Here is a 13,981-nt window from a genome sequence, read left to right on the forward strand (position 1 = left end):
CCATTTGGAAAATTGACCCGTTTTAATTTTTTAAAAACACAACCACAACACCACATCCGCTTTTTGCTTGTTTGTTTGCCTTCTACAATTCAATCACACCCGAATGAATATTCTAAGACCACACAGAGTTCGCTGCCTGAAGCAGGGAACCAAGAGGAGAGGCTGAAGACCCCCCACAGGCGAGGCACGGGCTCCAGCTGCAGGTCCCAAGTCTTCTTTTCAGACACAAAATGCTTTTCCTTTCAGTGTGCTACACGTTTTACCTAAGATATTTAAAATAATTTCACCCCAGGAAACAACACTTTCCTCAGTGACACGCAGCCCCGACACTGGTTTCCATCCGATTGGCAGGAGTAAGAAGGAATCTTTATGTTTGTCTTTTCTGGTGGCATCAAAAAGGAAAACGCTCAGCCAGATTCCTCTGGTAACAAATGAGCAAAGGAGGGCGAGAAAAGAACTGAGCTGTGCTGGGTGCCACTTCCACTTGTCTCTCTGAGAGGGTGGCTGCAGAAGCACTGGATCCCACTCAGGCCACTACAACCCACGGTGAGTACTAGGCATCTTCTTCCAGATGATAAAAAGGAAAATACTCGATGCACATAAAAGTGGTCAGAATTTGTTCGTTTTCTTTACTGCAGGTCAATTTTCTCCCGCCCCCCAACCCCGAGATACAAAATGAACATATAATCAAGATGCTAAGTCCGGAGGACACTCCAATCCACCCAGCGGCTTGTCCCCGGCACAGGAGGAAGAGGCATTAAGTTTTACTAGCAACGTTACAGCGGTGACCAGACGGGTTAACGGCAGCTTATTGCAGGTCCATCAATCCTTCGAACACACGCGGGAAAGCATGGCTGTTGCTCTCCGACTGCCCACGTCTGAATACATTCAGCTACCTTGGAAACTACGAAGGGAGGAAAACTATATTTATTCCAAGATTCATTTGCTGGGGTTTCAAGCGCTCTCTCTTCCGCAGAGCCCCGAGCGGCGACACCGTGCTAGGGGCTGCCGTGCTTCCCGGCATGCGCTCCCATCCTCTGGGGGTCCTGAGAAGGGTAGTGGATTGGTCCTGGAGCCCTCATGAAGGGAGGGGGGGGTCCCATCGGGTGGAACATGTGTGGCCCAAAACCTACAGGGGGGAGAGAACACATCTGTTAGGCTTGCCCTTCTCCTAACAACCTCTGGGCCCCTGAATCTCACTAAGGGCCAAACCGCCCACACAGCAATCAAGCTGAGATGGGCCTCGGACGACAGCAGTGCACCGACTCGCGACTCGCGAGGAAGGTCTCCCGGTGGGACTTCCTTGGCTTTCGAAGCCCTTCCCTCATCTCGGGCAGCTTTCACTAAACCAACCGCTGCTCAAGTCTCGGGGTGTCAGAGGACGTCGCCTGGGCCTCTGCTCCCTCGCAAAACCGCCCAGCCTACCTGACGGGATTCCGTCGGGTCGGGAGGGGAGGGCCAGACCCCGCAATGGTTAACCTCGACGCTCGCCCCGAGTGCTCAGGAGCCAAGACCTGCCTCCGAGAGAGAGGAGCTCCGCCCGGGAGAAGCGGCCGCTGCTGCTCGCACGGGCACCGACAGTGCCAGAGGGGCCGCGCCTGCACAAAGCGCTCCTGCTCTGGCTGCTTCCTGCCGGCCCCGACACGATCGGGCCTCCGGATGCGACCAAACACACCTGCCAGTGCACCCGCCAGTCCTCTGGTGACGAGACTTTCTGAATGCTTTTACCTTCTGGCTCAAGCTCCTTGTCTTGCTATAGGCAGGTCGTAAATGCTTAATGGAATCACACACACCCACAGGCTACACTTTCAACGACAGCGCTGCAGGGCGCCCGTTAGGATTTAGCTTAGAACAGGGAACAAACTACGACCGCTGAGAGTAACCGAGTAACCGCAGCAAAACTCCCACTCTGATTATACACATACTCTGGCCTCTGGAAACTAGCCAATTTCCCCTCCGTAGCAACCCGTTAAAATAGAGAAAACCAGGAAGCCAACAAACTAGGTTTACAGGCAGATGTGGACAGGGCAGACCCGAAAGCCTCAGACACGTCAGAGAGGACGGGAGGTGGGAGGGCAGGATTCCGCAACCATCTCCCTGGGCCCAGGAAGCCCGGTTCCTCAGAGGGAAGCTGAGGTTTACCTGGGGGCGGCGGGGGCGCGATGCCAGGAGGAGGTGGCAGGGCAATGTTCACCACGGCCGGAGGACCACTCGGGGGCAGGTTGAAGTAGTTGGCAGAGGCCTCTTCCTCTGCGGCAGGGGGAGGAGGAAGAGCTGGAGACAGAAAGAGCTGGTGAGAGCAGCAGACGACTGTGCGACAGGGTTGCCACCGCCCTGAGATCCCGGGAGCTCCTGCTGGGAGAACGCCGAGCCCTGGCTCTCTGCTAACAGCCCAGGCACCTCGGGGCACTCTGAGCACCTGAAGCTGGTGAGCGGCCCGGCAGCCACCAAGTCTGCACTCACCTCCCGGGAGCCCTGGAACGGGCTCTAGCTTGATTCCAGAGTCTGTGGTTCCATCCTTCTCCTTTTCTTTCCCTCTGGCTGCTTGGGACCTGGGAGACACGGACACGCTGTCAGCACCTGCTCCCCCTTCCCTCACGCCTCTGCTCCTCACCTCCCCGGCCTGCGGAGTCCCTGCACTCCTGCTCCTCTTCAGCACACGCGCCCCATAGATGCCCCAGTGCAGAGCGGGTAAGAGCCAAGGATTTGAAGCTAGAAGGACCTGGGTTCGACATTCACCAGAATCGCTGCAGGGATGGAGGAGGTAACCCGCACGCATTCGGCACAGCACTCGGGAAGCGCCTGAGGGCCGTGGCTCTCAGACCTCCTCGTCAGCAGAGCCCCCCCCGAACCCCGGCTCCATCAGCAGATGCCCCCCAGCTCCAATATCAGACCTCCTCCGTCAGCAGACCCCAACCCCCAGTCCATCAGCAGAACCGCCGGCTCCAAGCCAGAAACATGGTCCACCTCGGAACATTCAGGGCGTTTCACCTGTGTCCCTCGTGGGCAGACATCACTTTCACACTTAAATCAGCTCTTCCTCTTCACTAGACAATCGGCCAGCAGAGGAGAGGCTCTAGGTCTAATTCACGTGGCAGCTCTCATGGTACCTTCCTGCCCCAGCAGTGCGGCTGGCCTCTGAGAGCGGGTCACAGAACACGTGAGCCTTCAAAGCACCGGATTACTACACCAAACCCCTGAAACAGTGTCCTGGTCCCTTCCTGGCAGCCACGGGAAGGCTGTTGGACAGGAGGAAAAACTCCTTCAGGCCCTGCCTATGTACGGCTGTTCACCAAAAGCTTCCACGCCCCCAGACGAGGAAGAGGCTTCTCGAAAACCTCGACGACGCATCTTCACACGGTCTGGTGCTCACCTGCCCCATTTCACGTTGAGTCTGCGGCCGTTGACAATCAACTTATTGAAGGACTTCTCGGCAGCCACCTCCGCGGCCTGCCGGGTGGCAAACTGGATGAACGCGCACTGCTGTCTCTGCACGACCGTGACCGTCCGGATCTCCCCAAACTGATAGAAGTGATTTCTGAAGGGACACAGGAGACAAAGAGGCGGTGACGACACAGCCAGCCCCGGGAGGCTGAACGAGGGCTGCAGTGGCCCAGGGTGACCTGCCGGTTACCTGCACGCGGCTTCCCCGACACCTTTCCCCCGAGTGGGGTGTGTGCACTGAGCGAGGGGAAAAGGCGATGCGGACGTGAAGGCCATACAGCAGCTCAGGGTTTTTCCAAGGAGGAAAGGGGGCTTTAGCAGGTTCCCTAAGGACCTTACACCCTAAGTAAAGGCTGGCAAACCACAGCCCACATGGCTCACGAGCCAAGAATATTCTAACAATTTTCTCTAAGGTTGCAAAAAAGAAGAGAAAGAGGACGTGGGAAAAAGTCTGCACCCCCAGGGAGCGTCCAGCCCGCTGAGATGGGGTTTGATGCAGATAGGCCACCAAGGGCAGGCTGGACACACCCGGCAAGTTCCTCTCCACTCCGTCTCTCTGCAAGAGGCCATTTCCATCACTTCCTTTCCAGGCGTCTCATCTAGCCAAGCAGCCTACGGATAACAGTGACACAGACTGACCAAATACCAATCTCTTTAAAAAGCCAAGTTAAACCATAAGTTTTCATAATTGCAGAGTTCTCCTCCCCTCTGAAATTAATCAAACTTGGATAAGTGACTTCTTTAAAAACTCCGCTGGCTATTAGGTCAAACAGAATCTCATCTAATCATTACCAATGCGAGCACGGGACAAGCACTGTTGAAGAGTATTATCTGGCATCACAAAGAACAACTTTATGGAGTTCCCATCGTGGCACAGTGGTTAACGAATCCGACTAGGAACCATGAGGTTGCGGGTTCGATCCCTGGCCTTGCCCAGTGGGTTAATGATCCAGCGTTACGGTGAGTTGTGGTGTAGGTCGCAGACGCGGCCCGGATCCCGCGTTGCTGTGGCTGTGGTGTGGGCCGGTGGCTACAGCTCTGATTCGACCCCTAGCCTGGGAACCTCCATATGGTGCAGGAGCAGCCCAAGAAATGGCAAAAAAAAGACAAAATGTACCTTGTACTGAATTATCACGTTTTCTCGTGTTTTGACAAAAAAAAATCTTCAGGGTAGTTGAAAGCCAAGATAACTCATAGAATTATATTCACAAACCTGAGATCCGTCTCGGCAATGGTGTCGCCCAGACCGCCAACATACAGTGTGGTGATAGTCTTGTCCTCCGGGGGGTCCAGACGAGGCATCGTGGAAGCCCGCTTGAGAAGCTTGTCGGCCACGGGGTCATTGATTCCGTAGTACCGGTCTTTAATGTTCTGATCAGCAAGTGGGTCATCCGGGTCCGTCGGCTTCTCATGCCTGCGGGTCGAGAAGGAGCAATGCACAAAGGTGAAGCAAGAGAAAAACGTGTAAGTACCACTCGCAACAGTGGCTACATACACCCCGACACCCCCCTCAGAGGCCTCTGCAGCTAGAAGCCATGGCCAGACCAAAACGTTCATCACTAAGACAGAGCCGACAGCAAAGCGGTTACTGCATCACACGCGGACTTGGCAGCTCCCTGCAAGCCACTGAGACGGGCCATCTAAGGCGGCAGTTTCCTCATGAAGACAGGTTTCTGGCTGTAAGGAAAAGCTCTAGTCCCAAGACACAAGATCGACGACACTGACACGACTGCGTACGCGTTCCCATTTTAAAGCAGCAGCAGTTTCAGATGACTCATCATCTGCGAGCAAACACTGAGAACGCAGCTCGGCTCTTGCCTGTATGGACACTCCTCTCCTCTCTTACACTCTCCTTTCACCCAGAAGGAACAGATGTGCGGCCGATTCCTCTTGTAGTAGGGCGTGGTCCGGGCCAGCTTGAGCAGCATGTCACTGGTGGACGTGGCCTTCCCCAACATGCCAACTGGCCGCGTCCCGTCCGAGTTGGAAATCTACACAGGACGACACAGTCAAAGGAGGAGTTACACGGACGGAGTGAGTCTCCTAGGCTCTGCTTCGTCACTAGAAAGGCACACCGAGCAAGCGGCAGCACACCTCTCTCTCCATGTTCTGCGTGTAGTACTCTTTGTTGACATCCGACTTTGGCATGTCATCCTTAAAAGACAGTCCTGCGTCTCGAACCTGGATGGGCAGGCCTAAGACAAGGAGAGGAGGAAAAGACCTCGAGATGTATTTAAGCCACATCCAAACAGAGGATGTGCACAGAACACGTCATGCTTCCTCTCGCCACTTTCTTTGAGCTCAAAATCTTTAGCACCATCAGGCCAATGCTGCTACAAAGCATTCTAAGATATTGTCCAAATTCTCGAGTTTCCATGAAATTGATGAAATGAATGTTTCGGAAGATATTTCAGATGAACAAACGTCACGTGTGGTCAGATTTGACTTGTGACTCATAATGCATCCATCTAGCTTTTACTAGTACATGATTTACTGAAACTAAATGCGAAAAGAGGATTATTCTTAGGTTTGTCCCGTAGATTCTCTGGATAGTCAGTCATGCGAAGGTCACTGTATTCCAGAACCAAACACAAAAACAGTTTTAAACAACAGTGACTAAGACTCTGATGAGCAGCATTGACTTTCTGAAGTTAACATGTACAAACTCCTATTTTCCTCTTTTATTATACAGTAGAAACAACTGTTGAAAAATATTTTTCTCACAAAGAAAGTCAGCTGTAGTTTAAAAAAAAACCCCTCCCCAAGGAAGTTACTCTGGAAGAGTAGAAACATAATGCCTTGGTCCTAACACACAATGGACACAAAATCTAAAGAACAGTGAGCCAGAGCTTCTGGTAGGGCTTGTGGACAAAAGCCTCTGGATCTTCCAAGAAGGCGCCGACATCCCCACCAGAGCACAACGCCCTTATCATACCTCAGCCACAAAGGCCTAGAGAGGGTGGGTGAGGCTGGTGCTAATTCATTCCCGCCCTTTCCTTGAGCACCTACTGTTTAGGAGAACTCTGGAATAACCTGCATTGTCCTGCTCTTCCCAGGAAAAGCAGAGCACGGCAGACGCCCTAAAGTGGGTGAGAACCGCGGAAGGGCTGCGAAGTGGGAGACAAGAGGACTGTTTGGTGTCTAGAGCAGCGGCACCATGTCCGGCCTATCGGACAGGCAAACACACCATACTCTAGGTCCAAGAGGCAGGTCTGGCAGACATTCTTCAATTTACTGCAGGTTTGGCACACTTCGGTCTTCTTGAACCTCATTCGGACGCCGGGGCACCAGCGAAACACTGTGAATGGCCTGGCACAGATCTGGAACACAAGAGAAAACCAGTGTTAACAATTCTGATCTGGAAAATCAATCCAGGAGATTTAATAACACGGGGGACCGAATCTAGGCTTCAGAAGAGCCCTCAGCGATCACCTATAAGTATCACCTGAGGCTTTAAACCTTGACACCTTTCCTCAGTAGTTAAAGAATCGTGCAAGTCCTCCCATCCTAGGGTCACCACCATCAACGTAGCCCTAACCCTTTAGGGGATGAGCCCAGAAGCGTCCTACACACCTCGGAGAACCTCAGGATGGCCACGCCTCTCTCAGGTGAAATGCCCGTGTGCAGTCAAGTGACACATGAGACATACAATCTCAGGGCGTTCAAAGCCCCACCGACGCCACGTGACAAATCCTTATAGTAAGCGGTTCATTTTCCTACCCTCACACTAAACAGTGAGCAGCCCATGAGTTTACACATGATATGTGAACGTCTGTGTGCCATTCACTTTTATAAAGGACGTCAAAGCTCATCAAATTGAAGAAAAAAGGAAAATAAAATTAGATCTTTACTCTTTTTTTTTTTTTTTGGTGCCTGTGGCATAAGGAGGTTCCCAGGCTAGGGGTCCAACTGGACCTGTAGCCACCGGCCTACGCCGCAGCCAAAACAATGCCAGATCTGAGCTGCATCTACAACCTACACCACAGCTCACGGCAATGCTGGATCCTTAACCCACTGAGCGAGGCCAGGGATCAAACCTGCGTCCTCATGGATACTAGTCAGATTCGTTTCCACTGAGCCACGACGGGAATTCCCCAAATCTTTATTCTTTAACATACTTACTTTGCATTCCTTCCCGTACTTTTCTTTGGTCTGAAACAGAGAAAAAAAGAATGAGTTACAGAAAGACAAAAAATCGATGTCTGCACCTTCCCCAGAGGGACTCCAAGAAATGTATCTGGAAATCTCTGGCATCTTAAAGGGAGAGATGGGGTGTGTGGGGGTGTCGTGGGTGCAGACCTAACCTAATCACCTACAAGTGAATCTCAAGATCTTATGGATCTACCACCAGCCTGCCACAACCACGACTCTTAGATTCACTTCCGGCTGCCAAGTTCTCTCCCAAGAACTCAGCCATGGCCAAGCCATTTTTACAAGTTCTGTCAGAAGGTAACTACTACTTATCCTGTGCTGATCCCTTGAATATAGTCAATCAATACCTTTGAGATTGAGCACAACACAGCCCTAATCTAATTATTAAATGTTAACTACTGCTAATTATACCCTTATTTACAGGGATAAAGGATACCTTACACTGAACAGATCACAAGGTGCAGTGACCAAAAGGCATTTGATTAGGAGTCAGGGAACCTCGATTTTAGTCCTGGTTCTCCTGTTAATTTGCTGAGGTTCCTAGAGTCAGGATATCTGAATTTACATCACAGCTCCACATCTTCCTTGTTTTACTGAAAAGACAGAATCGCTCTTTGCTTCTGGTTAACGAGGTAAATAAATGCTCAACCAGTATTAGTTACCATCACAGGACTGTCCTGAGTCCGAAGTTAGAGAACAAGCATGGCAGTCCTTTACCAGTCGCCCCCCACTCTGGGTCAGTAAAGCAGCATCATCACGTCTTGGCTGAGACAAACACACCACCGAAAGCGTGCAAGTGCCACAAAATGTATGTGTGCCACACGCCATCACTCACCATTCGGATGTATGGGTTTTCCCCAAGACAAGTCTGGCACAGAATAGGAAAGTCCTGGTGAAAAGGGGGAATCTGGTTGAAGGCCAGGCTCCGAAAACCCTGCCACCTCGGCCACAGCGGTGCGGCGGGAGGCCGGGCGAGGAGCGACGCGGGGGAGCAGGGCAGGAACCCGAGGTCCAGCGCGGGCCGGGCCGGGCCGGGCGGCGGGAGGGGCGCTGCCTGCACTTCCGGCGGGGCCAGGAGAAAGCACCCCTCGCCGAGAGTGGAACGGGCTGGTCCTGAAGCCTGGCCGAGCTCTCCCGGTCCAAACCGCAGAAGGGCGGCCCCCCGGCCTCCAGCCTCGGCCAAGCTAGGCCGCAGCGCGGCTTCTCCCTAAGGTTTCCCGGGCCGCGCCGCAGCCGCGTCCCCGCCCGCCCGCCTGCGGCCTGGCCCCGCCGCCTCCTTCCGCCTCCCTCCGGCAGAGCGGGAACGCTCACCGCATCCTCCCAGTTCTGCCTGTTGTAGGTGTTGGAGCCCAGGGACGTCGCCATCTTCACAGCGTCTGCAAAGGCAGCCGCAGTTCCGAGCTGGGAGCGCGGACCGCCACGATCCCGTCAGGCCCCGGGTGCCCCCGGCACGTCGACGTCTTATTTACGCGTCCTGCGCGCCTTGGGGGCGGGGGCCTGCGCGCCTTGGGGGCGGGGGCCTGCGCGCCTTGGGGGCGGGGGCCTGCGCGCCTTGGGGGCGGGGGCCTGCGCGCCTTGGGGGCGGGGGCCTGCGCGCCTGGGGGGCGGGGGCCTGCGCGCCTGGGGGGCGGGGCCTGCGTGCCTTGGGGGCGGGGCCTGCGCGCCTGGGGGCGGGGCCTGCGCGCCTTGGGGGCGGGGCCTGCGCGCCTTGGGGGCGGGGCTGCGCATCCAGACCGCGCCCGCGCGGAATTGCTTGCTTTGCAGTTGCCGTCCAGTTGCTTTCTTCAGGCTGGTTGCTCCCGGGGATGACGCTTCCCAAGTACAGTTGATTTATTTAAACATCGCGGGAAAGAATGAAGAAACACGTAGTGAATGAAGGGCCGGTGTTAAAACAGCGTTAGCCCCATAGAGCGCTTATGCCCCACGGTGGGGGAATGCCTTGCCTGGCAGTGTCCAAGTTAACACTTGGACATAATAACCCCTCTACAGGGTTGCCAGATTTAGCAAATAAAAGCCCAGTTACATTTTGTTTCCTTTTATTATTATTTTTTAATAGTCATTCCCCCAATACATTTTTTTTTGCTACTGGACAGCATGGTGACCCTGTTACACATACATGTACACATTCTTTTTTCTCACATTATTGTGCTCCATCCTAAGTGACTAGACACAGTTCCCAGTGCAGTTACATTTGAACTTCAGATAAACAGGGAGCTCTATTTTAGTATAAATATGTTCCAAACATAACTTACACTAAGTAATGACTCATTTATCTGAAAGTCAAATTTGGCCAGAGGCCCTTAATTTTATCTGACAACCTCTACCCTCTAGGCAAGTATGATTATACCTCTTTTATAGAAGGCACCTGAGGTTTAGTGAGATTAAGTAACTTGCTTCTGATCGTGTAGCTAAAAAATGGCTAAGTCACAAATCCAAACAATAGTATGGTTTTTCCAACTTCTGAAATGAAAAAGGTCTTACAGATCTACACATACTTTGTTATGTCGTTTTTGGAAAAACTCAACCACTCTGCCAATATTTTTATTAATTTCAAGCATTCTGGTACCACTTTCATAGTTTTGTCATATTGTATCTTCAAACTCATGTATTTGTCTCCACTTTTTTTTTAAAGTATAATCTGTGTAAATTTTTACCCATTTTACTTGTACAGTTATGAATTTTTACGTATATTCATTACAAATACAGAAGGATTCCATCTTCTGGAGGTTCTGTTGTGGCTCAGCAGGTCAAGGACCAGAAGTTGTCTCCGTGAGGATGTGGGTTCAATCCCTGGCCTCAAGCGGATTAAAGACCCAGTGCTGCCACAAGCTGTGGCATAGGTCACAGATGCAGCTCAGATCCGGTATTGTGATGGCTGTGGTGTAGGCCTGCAGCTGCAGCTCCAATCCAACCCCGAGTTTGGGAACCTCCATATGCCTCAGGAGCAGCTGTAAAAAGAAAAAATAGAATTACCTTATCCCAAAAAGTTCCCTTTGCTGAGTGAATCCACTTCTCTCCACACTCTGTCCATGGCAACCATCTGTGTTCTGTCCCTGTAGTTCTGCCACTTCCAGAATGTCATAAACGTAACTCTCCCCCACCCCCCATTTTTAGGGCCACATGTTCGGCATATAGAAGTGCCCAGGATATGGGTCGAATTGGAGCTGCAGCTTTTGGCCTACACCACAGCCACTGCAATGCCAGGTCTGAGCCTTGTCTGTGACTTACACCACAGCTCCCAGCAATGCTGGATCTTTAAGCCACTGAGCAAGGCCAGGGATGGAACACGCATCCTCATGGATACTAGTCGGATTCGTTTCTGCTGAGCAACAGTGGGAACTCCTAAACGGAATTCTACATAGCCTTTTCATCTGACTTGTTTCAATTGGCATATTGTATTTGGAATTCATCCATATTGTTAAATGTATTAATAATTTGTTCCTTCTTATTGCTGAGAATTCCACTGTATGGATGTACTCGGGGTTTTTTAAAAAAAACCCGCTTGCCAGTTTATGGATTTGAGTTGTCCCAGATTTCAGTAAATGTAAAGTCATTACACATATTCACACGCAGGTTGTTGTGTAAACACAGGTTTTATTTTGCACGTGTGTGTGAGCACCTAGGAGTGGGATTATTTGATCCTATGCTAAGTATATTTTTCCTATATAAGAAAGTGCTTGGGTTTATCTGAGCTTCATGCATCTGTGGTTTGTTGTCCTTCATTGTTTTTTTTTTTTTTTTTTTTTTTGCCATTTCTTGGGCCGCTCCCATGGCATATGGAGGTTCCCAGGCTAGGGGTTGAGTCAGAGCCGTAGCCACCGGCCCCAGCTGCAACGAGGGATCGGAGCCACGTCTGCAACCTACACCACAGGTCATGCCAACACTGGATCCTTAACCCACTGAGCAAGGCCAGGGATTGAACCCGCAACCTCATGGTTCCTAGTCGGATCTGTTAACCACTGCACCACGGTGGGAACTCCCTTCATCGTATTTTGAAAATTCTTAGGTGTCATCTCTTTAAATATTCTGCCCAGTTTCTCCTCCATCTGGGACTCTAATTACATTATTTTATATCATCCCAGAGACCTTTATACGCTGTTGTTATTTTTTTCCTGAGGGTGGGTTCAATTTGGATACTTTCTATTGACCCATTTCCAGGTTTCCTGATGATTTCCTCGGATATGACAAGGTGGTCTGATGAGCTTAGAGAAGACACCCTCCTCTTGTTTCACTGTCTCTTAGAGTTTCTACTTCTTGGCTGCAGTTTGCTCACGCGTATCATCCAGATTGTCAACTCGAGCTTCAGCGTGTTCATCAGGGTCTAAGTCCCAGCCAGTGGTTCCAACATCTGGGTTGTATTTATATATGATCTTGTTGTTTTAGCATAAATGGGCGATTTTTCTTGCTTCTTTGTGTATCTTACATCTTTTGAATTGAATGCCAGCCATTACTTACGTGACAGTGGGAACGGAAGTAAATAGCAGTAATGCTTGGAAGGAGGCGAGCCCCCTCTCTGTCAGGCCCTTGTTGGGGAGTTTGGTCTGTCTGGTCAGGAACTAAGCTACACTGGGGTCCGTTGGTCTGAGGGTGTTGCCAGCATACCATAGATTTCGTATCCACTAGGGCAATTTCGTGCTTCAGGTCAAGGGTGTGCTGGCTCTCGGCTGGCCTTCGTACCTGCCTGGTTGGGCTTCTCTGTGCCGCCACCCTTGCCCCCAGCAGCTGCTGTCTGCTAGGAGCTGCCGGCTAGGGTGGCACAGAGGAGTTGGGTTCTTTTCCGTCTCAGCCTCAGTCTTGAGCAGGTCCTCTGTGCCTGCGCCTGGGGAACGGGTCTTTTCTCAGCCTGCTTCCCTGTCCTCTCTGTGGCAGCCAAACCCTGACGTCCATCAGTGGTTGGCCTCGTGGGAAAGAGAGTCTTGTCCCTCTTGCGGGGGTTGGAAGTCTTTAATGGTGTTGGCATAAAATCATGGGGCTCAGGACTGAACCCTGACCCTCCCAAGGGTAGAGGCTTTTGCTTACTTCGCCCGAGCAGCAGTTTACCTGTGCCCTAGCGACACAGGGTTTTCTGCTCGGCCCCCAGTGTCTTAGGCCTTTTTGCTCCTGATGAGGGAGGGGCCTAGGCAGGCGACAAGGTGTCTTGCTGTCCTGTGCCCCCTTTCCATTGCATGCTCGCGCTCCAGCATGCCCACTCCCCAAGGGCCTCCTCAGGAGCCTCTGGGGAGGATTTGCAAAGAGCTGGTGAGACCATGCGGGGGGCTCCCAGGGGCTTCACACGGTTCTCTTAGCCCCACCTGGGCCTTGGGCAGTTCTGTGATATTTCAGGAGATTTCTTCTTGCCTGCTTGGATGGTCCCCAGCCCCTCCTCCCATGCTCCGCTACAGGGTAGGCAGTCTACGGTCACCTCTCCTTGGAGGGGGTCTGTCCACCCTTGAGATTCGGCTGTTTGCCTGCCACATTAGCTTTCTGACCAACCCAATAAAATGTATGAGTGTGTCACCTAACCACTTTTCCTCTGAGTCGGGGTGACATTCTTTTCATGTGGGGCACAAGTGGAACTCCTGAGTCTCCTCATTTTACTTAAATATATTTTAAGTGGAACTTTTTTTTAATCAACTTCTGTAAATGGGGAGTTCTCGTCGCGGCTCAGTGGCTTACGAGTCCGATGAGGAACCATGAAGTTGCGGGTTCGATCCCTGGCCTCCCTCAGTGGGTTAAGGATCTGGCGTTGCCATGACCTGTGGTGTAGGTTGAAGATGCGGCTCAGATCCTGAGCTGCTGTGGCTGTGGCGGAGGCCGGCAGCTGCAGCTCTGATTACACCCCTAGCCTGGGAACCTCCATGTGCTGTGGGTGGGGCCCTAAAAAAGACGACAAAAACAAAACCAAAACCCTTCTGTAAAAGGAAAATGAGTATCACACTGTGTAGATGTAGCCTTTAGTACAATGATAATGAAACACTATTTTTGAGTAAGTAGTTACTGTTGTCTGCCAAAGCTCTGCGCCAGAAATCTATATTTAAAAAGAAGTGTTACTTGACCTTTGATTTAATCAGAAGGATAGAGAGGGGGCGGGGCGGGGAATGAGACAACTTTGTTTGACTCCAGGCTATTTGTTACTTTCACCAACACTTAAGTCATTGTCTTGTGCGGGTGGCTCATCCTGTGAATACGTCACTGATATCTGTGACCACCAGAAAATGGGGATACATAAAATTAGCTACAGTTGACCCCTGAACAACACAGGTTTGACCTTGCAGGGTCCAGTTAAGCACGCTTCCCTGCCCTGAATACACACTAGAGGGCTACACGGCCCGCAGTCGGCTGTGTCTGCAGACGCAGAAGCTGGGGCGCAGAGGGCTGTCGAGTTACGCAGATCTTTGACAGCCCT

General features: G+C 51.8%; 1 protein-coding gene across 3 annotated transcripts; it reads right to left on the reverse strand.

Moving 5' to 3' along the window:
* Positions 1-9,064, reverse strand: RBM22 (RNA binding motif protein 22). Of its 3 annotated transcripts, XM_047779078.1 has the most exons (11): positions 8,908-9,064; positions 8,432-8,485; positions 7,567-7,596; positions 6,632-6,764; positions 5,539-5,639; positions 5,263-5,435; positions 4,658-4,858; positions 3,374-3,538; positions 2,464-2,552; positions 2,143-2,274; positions 1-1,129 (listed from the first exon to the last, which is right to left on the reverse strand). In XM_047779078.1, the coding sequence occupies exons 1-11, from the start codon at positions 8,959-8,961 to the stop codon at positions 999-1,001; spliced, it is 1,263 nt and encodes a 420-aa protein (XP_047635034.1). In that variant the 5' UTR covers positions 8,962-9,064; the 3' UTR covers positions 1-998. The 3 variants fall into 3 exon arrangements, with proteins under 3 accessions (XP_047635034.1, XP_047635032.1, XP_047635035.1); XM_047779076.1 differs by having other exon boundaries at positions 910-2,274; XM_047779079.1 differs by lacking the exon at positions 8,432-8,485 and having other exon boundaries at positions 910-2,274.
* Between the last annotated feature and the right edge of the window lie 4,917 nt (positions 9,065-13,981).

Source organism: Phacochoerus africanus, chromosome 4 (assembly GCF_016906955.1).
Source record: "Phacochoerus africanus isolate WHEZ1 chromosome 4, ROS_Pafr_v1, whole genome shotgun sequence".
NCBI lineage: Eukaryota > Metazoa > Chordata > Mammalia > Artiodactyla > Suidae > Phacochoerus > Phacochoerus africanus.

Excerpts from the sequence above, each read along its gene's own strand:
- RBM22 (XM_047779076.1), bottom strand. The coding sequence starts at position 8,961 with ATGGCGACGTCCCTGGGCTCCAACACCTACAACAGGCAGAACTGGGAG. Across the intron at positions 3,539-4,657 it reads ATTGCCGAGACGGATCTCAG|AAATCACTTCTATCAGTTTG; the intron begins GTTTGTGAATAT and ends GTGTCCCTTCAG. Across the intron at positions 2,275-2,463 it reads CGTTCCAGGGCTCCCGGGAG|CTCTTCCTCCTCCCCCTGCC; the intron begins GTGAGTGCAGAC and ends TTCTGTCTCCAG.